Raw genomic sequence first — 13,792 nt, 5'->3', positions numbered from 1 at the left:
TTTTAAACTTTGCTTATACCCTGCCCCCCACAAAATATAAATTTGTCTTCCCATTGTGTTGATAGAGAGCTAATTCACAAATCATTTATCCAAAATGACAAATCTGGAGTACCACTGTATACATTGTGACAAGTTTCTCTGGTACATGCTGTATAATTTCATGGATATTACAAACTCAGACAATACACTCGCATCTGTCTTTTGAACAAAAAAGTTTTTATTATAACAAAGATATACCATAAGTAACTTTTGTTGGTGAATAACAAAATAAAGTTTATCCCTGATGATACAGCATTGTGTGACCTTTTATTGCTAGTAATGTCTTATTTTTAAATAACTTTATATTTTTATAATCTTATTATCTTATTTTGTTTTGTCCTTTTAATGCTATTTATATTCTTACTGTGTTCCTCTATATTTTCTAATTATACATCCCGTTTCTGTTTCCTGCACCCTGTTGTTTGTTTCCCTTGACCCCTGTAACCTTATTTCTTATTTCAAAAAGGATACTTATTTCTGTATCCTTTGTGATAAGAACTGTTACCCAATCAAAGTTATGCGGGTCTTTTCAGCCTCTCTGAGTCTCTTAGAGACTTGCTCTGAGGGACTTGCCTGTTTCCCTTGGAGAGTCAGCACCAAGTCACACTAAGAAGCTTTTGACTTCTGCCAAAGGTCTCTTGCTTTTGTCATTGTGGTTTAGGGGTGCCATACATCTTTGAATCAACACTGCCACATAGCATCCCAACAATGGATACTGCTTTGCTTGCAGAATGCAAATGAGGATATAGTATGCATACCATTTTATAGTTACACTGTGCAGAACATTGCTCAGAGTAAAAAGAGAAAATGAAATATGTATATGTTCTTATAAATAAAATTAATGTGGAAATGTAAATTTAACATTTCTTTTAGAATAGGAATAAATGTATTTTTTCTTCATGACGTTATCCTTTAAAAACGAGTGCTTTATCAACATCGCTTTCTGGCAGAAGGTATTTTGCTAAAAACTTCTGTAAAAATTCATGTCTTTAGTAGCAGTTAATTTAGCTTCCATATTAATTTCATTACTAAATAAAATATTGAATTATTATTTAAGTCATATTATATGCTTCATTTTCAGTGCTGTAGGAGTGAAACAGAAGCTGCTAATCTGTGTGCGCAAACTGGCACAAAGTCAAAGTTACACTGAAATAACAAAGGTGAACAAACACTTTCTTATTTATGTTGAAAAAGGAATGTACCAAACAAAATTAGTCTTGCTGTAATGCTATATTATTTTAATACTTAAGTCAGTTTATTTACCGTTGGGAAACAAGCTACAATTCAGTCCAAATTTCTAATTTAATAGACCTGGAATTGGCTCTCCTGGCCATAAAATGCTTGTTAGAATATAACTGAAGTCTTTAGACATTGTCTAAGTGGTAGAGAATAGACATGCTTTCATTTTCATGTTTGTTTAGATGTCGTTTTACAATTGTTAAACCACCTGGTCTTTTTTCTGTCCTCCATTAATTTCCAAATCATTTTTATATAATTCAAAACATTAGTGTCTATAAAATTCAATGAACTTTAAAACAAAATTAATAAGTGAAATAACAGTTGTTTAAAAGGAAGTCACAATAACAAAAGGCCATATCATATGAACCACAGGACTTGGTGCTTAGGACTCTGGGTTGACAATTAGTTTGAGACCCGAGTGCTGTTGTGTCATTTCACCTCCAGCCAACCTAGTAGTTTGAAAGTGAGCAATTGTGAATAGATAGATAGGTACCAGTTCGGTTGGCACATTAACGGGGACATGAAAGGGCCCCCAACTGGGCATTCCCCAGGCAACAGTGATTTTACCAGCTAATCTTTTTAACTTTTAATCTGACATGAACGGGATGGGATCATATGAACCAATGATGTATTTTGAATTACACATCTCCAATATTTAGCTGAATCCCCATTACATTCTTTCTGAAAGGTTATATGGATTCCAGCACAAAAATATATATACTTTTTGTTAATTTAACTGTAATCTTAAAATGATAAAAATAAATGTTGAAATTGTCTTTCACGGATGCTCATCAACTGGATATGCTAATTTTTTCTATGCTTCTGTGTGCACTTGAACATTTAATTTAGTGTAGTCTAACAACTAGCATAACAAGTAGTTATTTCATTAATTTGATATATTTGCTTGGAAAACATATAGCCTCCTACTTTATACATGATAACCCTACAAATGGGTTATCAAAGAAATCAACCCAGAGTACTCATTTGAGACACAAATGATCAGATTTAAGTCATGCTTCAGACACGTTATGGGAGGACCTAGCTCTCTCTCTACAATGCTGGGAAGGATGGAAAGAAAAAGGAAAGGAAGATAACCAGCGGCAAGAGTTTACCATTGGAAGACTTAAAGGACTAAGCTGAAGACAGAGTGCCTTGGAAAAAATATATGGTCACTAAAAGTCAACATTGACCTGATAGCACATAATAAATCAATTGTTACAATAAACAAAGCAAAAAATCCTATATAACCAGAACAAAGTTAAGCAGAAAATCAGGTATTTAATCATATATGTAACTTTGAACACAGGGAAGATTATTGCAGGAAAATAAGCACTTATTACTCAAACTAGAGTTATGTTAAAGTGTCAACTTCTCCTCATAATTGAGACCTGGTTTAAGCTTTCCCAGCAGCATCCAAATATGTCTTGTGACCGCTAACACAAGAAAGTGGGGCAACAGATTTTTTGTGTAAAATCGGAAGCAAGTTCTTGGCAGGATACGAATGGGGACAAACATTAACTTTCTAAGTATGACCATATTATTTTGAGAATTACTTAAATTATATAAAGAAATGGAAGCTTAGATTAGCCGATTGATAAAACTGGGAATCTGGAAAGTTAAAATTCCCTGCTTTTAAAAAATAACAACAACAGGGTCCATCCATTCCATAAGAACTTTCATAATATTTTTGGAACAGATAACTTTTTAAAAAAATCGTCCTTTCTCTGCAGACTTTATTTGCCCCAAATCTGCTGAAGATGGTAAGAGAGTAACCTTCTATAGTAGTTCTGGGAATGGCAGAAAAAAGATAGTAGCAAGTATTTAAATCATTAGCCTAGGGCAGGGGTCTGCAACCTTAAATACTCAAAGAGCCATTTGGACCCGTTTCCCACAGGAAAAAAAAAACACTGGGAGCCACAAAACCTGGGTGGGCATGGCCAACTTGATGTCACTCTCTTCCACCGGTCACATGATACCCCCCCCCAGCCATGCCTACCTAGCCGGTCATTAGGACAGAGAACCAGTTGTTAAAAAACACCGGGAACCACAAAATCCTTTTGACATATCTTTCTCTCCCCTCCCTCCCTCTCTCCCTCCTCTCTCCCTCTCTCTCTCTATATATATGTGTGTGTGTGTGTGTGTGTGTGTGTGTCTCCCCTCTCTCTCTCTGTATCTGTCCGTCTCTGCCCTGGCCGCTTCTCCATCCCCCGCCGTTGCCCTTACCTTCTCAGGCCAGGCGAGGAGTGACTGGGAGGGGAGGGCAAGGGGCGGGGCCAGCCAGTGGTGGGATCACCCGACAGGGAGCCACAGCAGAGGGCCCAAAGAGCCACATGTGGCTCCAGAGCTGTAGGTTGCTGACCCCTGGCCTAGGGTTTTCAACTTTTGTTTTTTGTTTATGTATGGTTAATTTGTCCCAGTTTGGGCTTTTCATTATTTGTGAGTCAGGCTTTTCATTATCCTGTGTTTATCTTAATTTTTTAGAATTAGAAAAGACAATGTTTATTCTTGATCAAAATATTATTCATCATAGATTAACTGATATTTTAAAATTTTGTTTTGCTTTTTCCAGGTATTTAATGATCCAATCCATGGTCATATTGAAATGCATCCTCTTCTTGTTCGCATCATTGACACACCTCAATTTCAGCGTCTACGATATATTAAACAGTTGGGTGGCACTTACTATGTTTTCCCAGGAGCATCACACAATCGCTTTGAACATTCTCTTGGGTAAGGAGTACTGTTACTTGCTTTTGTATAAGTAAAATGATTCTACTGAATTTTTTAAAACAGCCAGTTCCTGCTATATGTTTTTCATTGAGGGAGATTTTTATACTTAAAATTTGCTTTATGATGCCGCATATTTAGATACACTTAAAATTTACAATACATAATATTTTTTCTTAAACTTTGGGAATCACCACTAATAATTGTAGATGAAAAGAAAGACTACTTGGTTTATGTAGCCATTATCTTGAATATAATGCATTTTATTATGTTGAATACCATTGGTAAAACTGGGCTTTGTGTAGAGTGAATCTCTATATTGTAGGGTTTCCATGTTCCATGCAAAAAATAAACAGGAGAAAGAGGAATACTTTTCTGAATTTCTGCTTGAGCTAAAGAAAACTGGCCTCTACATAGTGTATATACTGTAAAATACAGGCAAGAATATGCATATATTATTTTCTTCCTTTAAAAATGAAAAAAAAAATATTCTTTCTTGTTTCACATTAAATTTCGCATTTCATTTTGTTCAAAACAAAGATCAGTAACATGAAACATTCTCTACTATATAATATTGAAATTCAGAATTTAAATAAGCCTTATAGCCCAGTTCATAATTGCATTGCATTAATAATTTAAATTCCCGTTTTGTTTATAAATCAAGACATAGAAAATTTAATTTCTTCCCTTTTTGGAAAAGCGTTAGTCATCTCGCAGGCCGTTTGGTGCAGGCATTGCAAGAACGACAACCTGAATTGAATATTGATCAGAGGGATATTCTCTGTGTTCAAATTGCTGGACTTTGTCATGACTTGGGTAAGCAAGTTCTTTGTTAATAAGTATTATGTTTATAAACATATTATACCATTCCAAACTATTTCTTGTGACAGTTTTAACAACGATGTTAACTTCTGCATTAACTTGATCAAATGTAGCCCTGAGATAGAAAAATACAGATTTCATACTTCTGGAAAAGGAGTAGGGTAGAATTGTAAAATATTGCATTAAACATGAGACAGGTGAGCCAATTTCTATACAAAAGAATAAATAGATACTAATTTGATATAAACTGTGTCAGTATTTAAAATGTAGTTGCTGAGCTTAAAGTGTCTAAGGTGGTACAAAGGGATTACAAAAGTCAATTTAATTATGAAATGCCTCAACTAGAATTCATTATTTTGACTCTTACCTGCTGTAGAGATGTGTTAATTGAATGTTTGTCAACCAATGGAATGTGACAGGGGGCACATAGAAGTAATCTAGGCAGGGTGACAGTCCATTCCAAATCCTATGAGAGAGATAGAAGGTCACAAGGCTAATCCTCTCAAGTATAACATCTATAGGAGTATATTTCTGCTGTTGCTGATTGGAGCTTTTCAGTCCCAAATAATTTATTTTGTTTAGCCCAGTTTGGGGCTAAAATTCTAGTATAATTGTTAATCAGAGAGAGAGAGGGGGGGGGATTAAAAAATGACCAACTCAGGTTCAATAAACAATAAGTGAATACTTCGGCTGTAATAGATTTAGCAATACCATAATTTGAGGAACATTTGTCTGTGTATCTGAGTATATCTGTAAGCATTTAAAAACATACAAATATATCTTAACTCTGCCAAAGTTTAATTGTATAATCTTTACTTTTAGGCCATGGACCATTTTCACATATGTTTGATGGAAGATTCATTCCACTTGCTCGCCCAGGATTGACATGGAAGGTGGATATTATTTTATTTATTAAATTTATATGTATTGTAAGTGAGACATGCTCATGGAGCTTCTCAATCATCCAGGTCATGGTTGTCCCAAAAGTGCTTTTCCAAAAGGCAACTGGACTTCCTGGAGGGTTTTTTTCCTTAAAAGCATTTCACTTCTTATCCAAAAAGCTTCTTCAGTTCTGACTGAATGGTGGGGAATGGAAGGATATATATTCTTTGCAGTTATCTGGTCATTAGCACTCTGAGAATAGATCATTAGCTCTCTGAGAGTCCTTGAGGTCAGTTGGGGGTTTATCTGTATCCTCAGAGTCACCTGAATCGGAATGCAAATCGGTGTGGAATCTTCTTGGGACTGCTGAAAGGACTGTGTTGTAGACAGGAGATAAGTGGTGTCATCCCTCCCTCTCTGTTGAGAGGGGGCTTTTAATTTTTAATATAGATGGCCTCTTTGATTCCTCTTTCAAACCAGTGTTTCTCTCTGTCAAGAATATGGATTTTGCGGTCTTCATAAGAGTGTCTTTGTCTTTCCTTCTGTTTCTGAAAGTGAAAAGTCACTCTTTTGAAGACAGCAAAAGTCAACTCTGATCAAAAGCGGTCTGTCGTAAGTCGACAACTATCTGTATGAACAAATGTCTTATTCTGCTTATTCCATGAATGGATAGAAAAGCAACAATAACTGCAGTAACTGTAAATACTATTTGTAATACATACAAACTTAAAACTATGACATATTATCTCAGTAGCTGGGATTCATAAGCCAAATTTAAACCAAATTTAAATCATTGTGAAGATTTTAAACAAGGGTTTTTAGCTTTTTTTCATGTGCAACCATAAATATCAATTATGCTGGATTGATTGATAGTTTATATTGTGATTAACATAAGGGAGCACGGTGGCGCAGCAGCTTAATAACCCTGGATATATCAGCCAGAGATGGTCATCAATCTGGCTGTTCAAACCCATGACACCATATGACAGAGTGAGCTCCCATCATTTGCCTCTAGCTCCTGCCCACCTAGCAGTTTGAAAGAGAATGAAAAAGAATGCCAGTAGATAAATAGAAATCACTCCAGTGGGAAAAGCTAGCAGCATTACTTGTGGAAGTGGGAACCAGCGCCAGACCTGCCCAGTTGTGAGGCAAAGTCAGTGGAAGAAAGCCTAGATGACCCGATATTCCCTGAACGCTGCTAGCCAGCTGGGGTTCACCCCTTGTGGTGTACCCATGGATAGCGCACATGCGTGAACAAAATGAAGTAGTAATCGTAAGCTGCCAGAATTAAAAAGCATTGTAGACTTCCCTGGCTATGTATGCCATACTTTTTTAAAAAGGTGATTTAACATTTATCCATCTCTCTATCTATATTTACAGCATGAGCAGGCTTCCGTTCAGATGTTTGAACACTTAATTGATTCCAATAACTTAAAACCAGACATGGAACAGTATGGTCTCAAGCTTGATGAAGACATACATTTTATCAAAGAACAGATAGCAAGTCCTGTTGAGGAGGAAAGGGGGGACAAAGAGGTGAGTTCCATTTTTTTCATTTCCCTGGATCTTATCTAAATGTTGTGCATTTAGATAAATGTTGTGAAATGTTGTTCACTAGAATGAACTGGGATCAAAAGAGGAAAGGGGCAAAAAGCAAGGTCATTACTTTTTGTTATTTACTTATTTATAAATTGCAGGAGTTCAATAGCAGAGCAAACTGTTGCACCCAGAAAGGCCCAGGTTTAGTCCTGACATTTCTGAGGGTGGGAGGTGCTGCTTGCTGACATGTTGAGAACCATCATTAAAATAGATGTATAAATGTTTTTCCCCCAATTCTGTTCAAATAAAAAAAATATGTATTACTTTAAACATTGCTGTAAAATTAAAAACTGAACTCAAAAAGGAGGGAGAGTTTCTAAGAAAATTTTGAAATGTCATGCAGAATTAAGACACCCACTAGGGCCCATATATAAACTCTTACTCAGATATGACATGGAGCAGAACAAATAAAACATTGCATGTTAAAAAAAGATGTGAAACATTTTAAAAACCAGACATAATACAGCAATGGGAATAATTATGGAATACATCTATAACAGGGGTGGGCAATTAATTTTCCCAAGGGGCCACGTAAAAAAGAGGGACTGTTGTGGACAGTCACTGATGCTCTGCCCCCTGCTGTCCATCCCCAATGTTGCACTGATGCCCTGCCCCCAATGCTAACACTGCACCACTGTCCTGCCTCCTGCTGCCACCCTTCTCCCATCACTGCTGCTGCCTCAGCCCCCACGCCCTGCTGTCATGAGCCGGACTGGAACTGTCCGCTTTTTAATTCTTTATGATTAGAATACAGATTATAGAAACTATTCTGCTGCAGCATTTGCAAAACTTTGGAAAGTTACTGCTTAAAAATCTTGGTTTGATTGTTCACCATGAAATAGGTATAAATATTGATTAGAAGATAGTATTTGCTTACATTTTTGTCCTCCTCATACAGTGGCCCTATCATGGTCGTTCCAAAAACAAGAGTTTTCTTTATGAAATAGTGGCTAACAAAACAAGTGGCATTGATGTTGATAAATGGGACTACTTTGCTAGGTATGAAAACTTTACTATTTACTAGACTTGAAAACATTTTTATAAGCAATATTGAAAGAGTTTTGCCTACAACGCCTTCAACAAAGTATTTTTTCCCCATTTTTAAAGAACAGGAATGTGTTTTTCTTTGCAGTTAGACTCCTTCAGTTTTATGTGGTTTTAATTGTTTTTATGCTATTTGTATTATTATGTATTATTTTAGATTATTAGCCTTCTTGATAAATAATGTATGGTGGTATCCCTTCAGAAAACATCAAATTATATTCATATATATAAAAAGCAAGGAAGAAATGGGTAGATTTTAGCTCACTCTTACGTCAAGCTATATCATATATTTTAATAAATAAATGAAGAAATTAAGCTATTAATTGTATCACTTTGTTAAGTCTTCAATAAACCAATAGGTTGGTATCAAATTTAGTTCTGTATAAAGTAGGTTGCTATTAGTAGAAATGCCAATTTTCAATTATTTTCATTCCACCTCTACAATATCTTGACTTAGCACTATCCCTATTGATTCTGCAGAATAATATATCAAAAAGCTGTACAGGAAGCTGAGTAAAAATAAGCACCTTGACCAGTCTACAGTTGATGTTTTTCTCAGTGAAATGAGACTTGTGGATCTGTAATTCATAGTAGAGAAAATATGGTGGAAAATGAGAAAGAATGTTGGTCAGATGATAGTTAAGACTTTAAAATTAAGTGTGTGTGTGTAGATAGATAGATAGATAGATAGATAGATAGATAGATAGATAGATAGATAGATAGATAGATAGATAGATTATTTTATATTTGAAATTCCAACTTCTATGAATTGTTTAATATCATGGGAAACTGCTTAGGAAAATCAAATAAATGAACATTAAAAATGTTGATCGCTGTAGAATGTTGAAATTTCTGATCTATTTCATGTTCATTGTCCGTTTTGGTTTAATAATTTTGCTACTGTTTTACTTTCCATAAATAATATTTTAAATCAGTACTGTACATTAATTTGTGTGCAATAATCTTTATTAGAATCATTGTAAATATATTCACATGCAAACTTAATTTAAATATTTATTTATTTATTTATTTATTTATTTATTTATTTATTTATTTATTTATTTATTTATTTATTTATTATATTTCTATACCGCCTTTCTCCCGTAGGACTCAAGGCGGTGTACAGTCAAGAAAAATATAGACACACAAACATCATAAAATTGCTAATTAAAATTGTTACTTAGTTTGGTCAATTAAATAAAACCCAGAATTAGATAACATTTAAAAAATCATTCACATGTTCGTATGTTTAGCGCCGCCTGTTAGAACATCAGGGTCTTGAGGGCACGGCGGAAAGCACGGAGATCAGGGCTATTCCGTATCTCCGGGGGCAGTTCATTCCAAAGGGTTGGAGCCCCCACAGAGAAGGCCCTCCCCCTGGGAGTCGCCAGGCGACATAATTTGACTGACGGTACCCTGAGTAGTCCCTCCCTGTGAGAATGAACTGGTCGGTGGGAGGCTATTGGTGGCAAAAGACGGTCTCGTAGGTACCCAGGTCCTAAGCCATGGAGCGCTTTAAAGGTGATAACTAACACCTTGAATCGCACCCGGAAGACCACCGGGAGCCAGTGCAGCTCGCGTAGGAGAGGTGTTACATGGGCGTAACAAGCTGCGCCCATAATCACCCGCGCGGCTACGTTCTGGACCAGTTGGAGCCTCCGGGTGCTTTTCAAGGGGAGCCCCATGTAGAGAGCATTACAGTAGTCCATACGGGAGATAACTAGGGCATGAGTGACCGTGCGCAAGGCGTCCCGATCCAGAAAGGGACGCAACTGGCGGATCAGGCGAACCTGATAAAAGGCACCCCTGGCCACGGCCGTCAAATGATCTTCTAAAGATAACCGTGAATCCAGGAGGACACCCAAGTTGCGGGCCCTCTCTGTGGGGAGCAAGATCTCATCCCCTATTGTCAGTGATGGTACCAGCTGACTATACCGGGATGCCGGAAGCCACAGCCACTCGGTCTTGGAGGGGTTGAGTCTGAGCTTGTTTCTCCCCATCCAGAATATAATTGAATGGTCTTATTTGTCTTTTTGGAATATACTCAGGGATTGTCATCATCTTGGAATTCAAAACAATTTTGACTATGAGCGCTTCATTAAATTTGCTCGGGTGTGCCAAGTGAAAGATATGATGCATATTTGTACCCGTGACAAGGTAAATTCCCTTGGACAGATTGTGTATTTTGTATATTTCACGAAAGTATCAGTTAGGGTACACACTGCAGGAATAAGATAAGGTTATAGTTCTTGTTTATGAGAATAGAGAGATTTCAAAATGGATTTCTTAGAAGTCTAAATTCTGACTTCCAAAGATTAGAAAGCTAATTCTTTGTTTACCAAAGTTAGTGAGTTTACTGAATGATGAAAGAGTTGCAGTGAAAGCCTTAATTTAAAGAGCAGAATAGTAAGAGTCAGGGCAAGATGCCTTTTTATGTAATCTCTAACTTTTATTTATTAGATTTGTTTGCTGCCCATCTTGTTTTAAGGTGACTCTGGATGGCTTATTTATTTATTTGTTTATTCAATTTTTGTAGATATAGTGCCATGCTCATCACTATCAAAGCACAAATAAGGGTCAGAAGTGTCCCCATGGCCTCTTTTATTTCACCTGAATCTTGAAAATTCTCTTTGAAGGGAAGGAATGCCTAGGCCAGTGATGGCGAATCTTTTAGAGATCGAGTGCCCAAACTGCAACCCAAAACCCACTTATTTATTACAAGGTGCCAACACAGCAATTTAACCTGAATAATGAGGTTTTACTACTTAAAATAAAGATAAAGAAGGCAGAGTTCAGCTAATGTTCTAAGAAAAATGTGATAAATGCACTTTTATGCCCCTTCATTTTTTTCTGCTTTTGAAATATTACATTTAGCAACAATAAAAAAGAAAAATGTTTGTAATATCATTTCTCTCTTTCCCTCCCTCTCTCTCTCTTTCCCTCCCTCTCCCCTTCTCTCTTTCTCTCTTTCTCTCTCTCCCCCTTGGGGGAAGGAACCTCTGAACATAATAAAAATTAAACATTAAGGGTTACAATTAAATGTGTCATGGGATTGGAGCAGAAATAAAATCACCCAAGTTCAAGTATGCAGCACCAAACATTTTAAAGCTCTATGCAGCGAAATTAAATATGCCAAGTTCACCCTCTGGGTCCCATTCTCCTAAACTTTTTCAGATTGAGCGTAATTCCTCAGGCATGAAATCTCCTCAACCCAAAGGAATTTCATAATTTCTCTTTCCTCATATTTGGGCAAAAAAACTCAGATTTAACTTTGTAAAATATTTTCTTAATCCCCCAGCTAACTAGTAGATCACTTGAAATTCAAATTCAAGTTGTTACTTTCTGCATTTCTTTCATTTCTCCCCCTGATCAGCAGAGCAAACCCCTATTTTAATATTTCTATGGTTTCACTATCCAGTTCTGCAGCATTTCCTTATTTCAGCCTGCTTACAACATGTTGATTGCAAAAATAACTGTTGGAGAATTTTTTACTGATTAAAATAATTTTATCTTTATACAACTCTCATACAATTTTTTTTGCAACAGTCAATGTATTGCTGTGTTCAAGAGCAGTTTAAAAAAAACATTATTACTATTTAGAAAAACCAATATGAGGATCCATAGTAAAATTGATACAATAAGATTGCAATAATAAACACTTAGCTGGGAATGATCCTCTTTAGACTTAGTGAGTCTTGCTTATGAGAAGCCATGAATGGGATGACCAATATAAACTGTTGATATATAGCATTGCATAGTAAATATTTTATTCATAATAAATGTTCTAGAAATGTCCCCTATTTCTTCAAAAGAGTCATCAGAATTCATTTCTGGATATCTAGAAACAAGCATTTGGAGAGAGTATTATTACTAACCATTAAAATTAGTCAGAGATTTTGCAAGTGGACGGTTTTGTTAATTAGTTGGTTAATACTACCCTCAATGCTGTATTGTTTTGCAACTATAGTTATATTAACAGATTAATAATATGTTTTATATTTAAAAGGAGGTTGGAAATTTATATGACATGTTCCACACACGAAACTGTCTGCACCGCAGAGCATATCAGCATAAAGTTAGCAACATTATTGAAACCATGTAAGTTTGAAAGGATCTACTCTGTGGAAGTTATTGATTATATCAATCCTTATAAAAATATGCATTTTAATAGTTTTAAATCTGCATACATTTGCAATGAATAAGATGTTATTTGAAGAGGTTTACATGATTAGGGAGGGAAATGCTGCTTCGATAACGTTTGACGTTTAGCTGTACTTTTTATAAATAAGTTGTGTACAGTTAATATACTTAGAAGTGTCATTGATTTCTCAAAACATTTTTAATAAATTAATCTAGCCAATTATCTTTTTCTCTGCTACTATAGCTCAATTGAACATACCCTTTCCTTTCTCTCTTAATCATTGTCAAAGTAGATTTCATTGAAAAAGGCAAATATTGTTTATAAGTATAATTAATTAAGTATAATTAAGTATATAGTTTTTGGAAATACAGTTTTTAGTAATTGCCAATTTGTATCATCTATTTCATATTAGGATTACTGATGCCTTTCTAAAGGCTGATCCACATATCAAAATAAAGGGCTCAGGTGGAAAAGTGTTCCAGATCTCTACAGCACTGGAAGACATGCAAGCCTACACCAAGCTGACAGGTGAATGTGTGGATTCTCCAGAAATTCTTATCACATTAAGTATGAGAAATATTTTTCTCAGGTTTCAGTTTTGTAGCAAGGTGCTATAATACTGTAACCGTGTTTCCACCGAAACTGCAAACCCTTTCAAAAACTCAGGTCTTTCTGCAGGGTACTCCAATTATGTAATCCACAGTTCAGAAGGGTTTGTGGAATTAGAGAATGAGAAAAAAGATCTTACCCTGTTGTTCCCCCATTTTTATCAGTGAGATTCTTCAGTTGGATTAAAAGTCATGAATAGAACAAGCATTTCTGTTCCTTGGGAGGTTACTGGTTCCCATTTTAGACTTGGAAAAAGATGTCTTATATTTTTTCATGGATATAAGAATATTTATAGCTAGCTTTAATTATGAAGGCATTAAAGAAGAGCTGATGATTGTAGCAAAGACTGAAGAACTGGTGAGTAAACCACAGGTTGGTTTACTTGATCAAGGTTAAAATAAAACTTTGTTACAAAGTTCTGGCAACCCTTTACAGACTCTTTGCTGACACCAAGATTGAAAAGTTGATGTTTTATGGATTTGCTTATAGATAAGTGATGGGATATGGGATGAAGAGCTATCTATTTGTTGCCATGTAAGATGTGAAGAGTTACTAAATTTGTCTATACTTGTAATGGAGGTTGGAAGTCACTTCTTTATTCCGTTTTGCTTTCTTTATTTTTTTTTTTTACATTTTGTTCTTTCTATTCTCTTTTCTTTCTTTTAGTTTGCATTATTGTTTATTACTGAA

At 35.6% G+C, this 13,792-nt stretch overlaps 1 protein-coding gene across 1 annotated transcript in view; it reads left to right on the top strand.

Moving 5' to 3' along the window:
- The window catches only part of SAMHD1 (SAM and HD domain containing deoxynucleoside triphosphate triphosphohydrolase 1), a 35,263-nt gene that overhangs the window by 13,239 nt on the left and 8,232 nt on the right, over window positions 1–13,792 (top strand). Inside the window, exons 3-11 of the mRNA XM_034414080.3 lie at window positions 1,121–1,199; window positions 3,848–4,008; window positions 4,706–4,821; window positions 5,650–5,720; window positions 7,090–7,245; window positions 8,207–8,307; window positions 10,401–10,509; window positions 12,359–12,450; window positions 12,906–13,021. Of these exons, the coding sequence (XP_034269971.2) occupies window positions 1,121–1,199; window positions 3,848–4,008; window positions 4,706–4,821; window positions 5,650–5,720; window positions 7,090–7,245; window positions 8,207–8,307; window positions 10,401–10,509; window positions 12,359–12,450; window positions 12,906–13,021 (1,001 nt within the window). The remainder of the gene's footprint in view (window positions 1–1,120; window positions 1,200–3,847; window positions 4,009–4,705; window positions 4,822–5,649; window positions 5,721–7,089; window positions 7,246–8,206; window positions 8,308–10,400; window positions 10,510–12,358; window positions 12,451–12,905; window positions 13,022–13,792) is intronic.

Source organism: Pantherophis guttatus, chromosome 3, assembly GCF_059756535.1.
Source record: "Pantherophis guttatus breed Tessera chromosome 3, ASM5975653v1, whole genome shotgun sequence".
Classification (NCBI taxonomy): Eukaryota; Metazoa; Chordata; class Lepidosauria; order Squamata; family Colubridae; genus Pantherophis; species Pantherophis guttatus.
The sequence above is the reverse complement of the archived record's forward strand: the minus strand, read 5'-3'. Positions and strand labels throughout refer to the sequence as shown.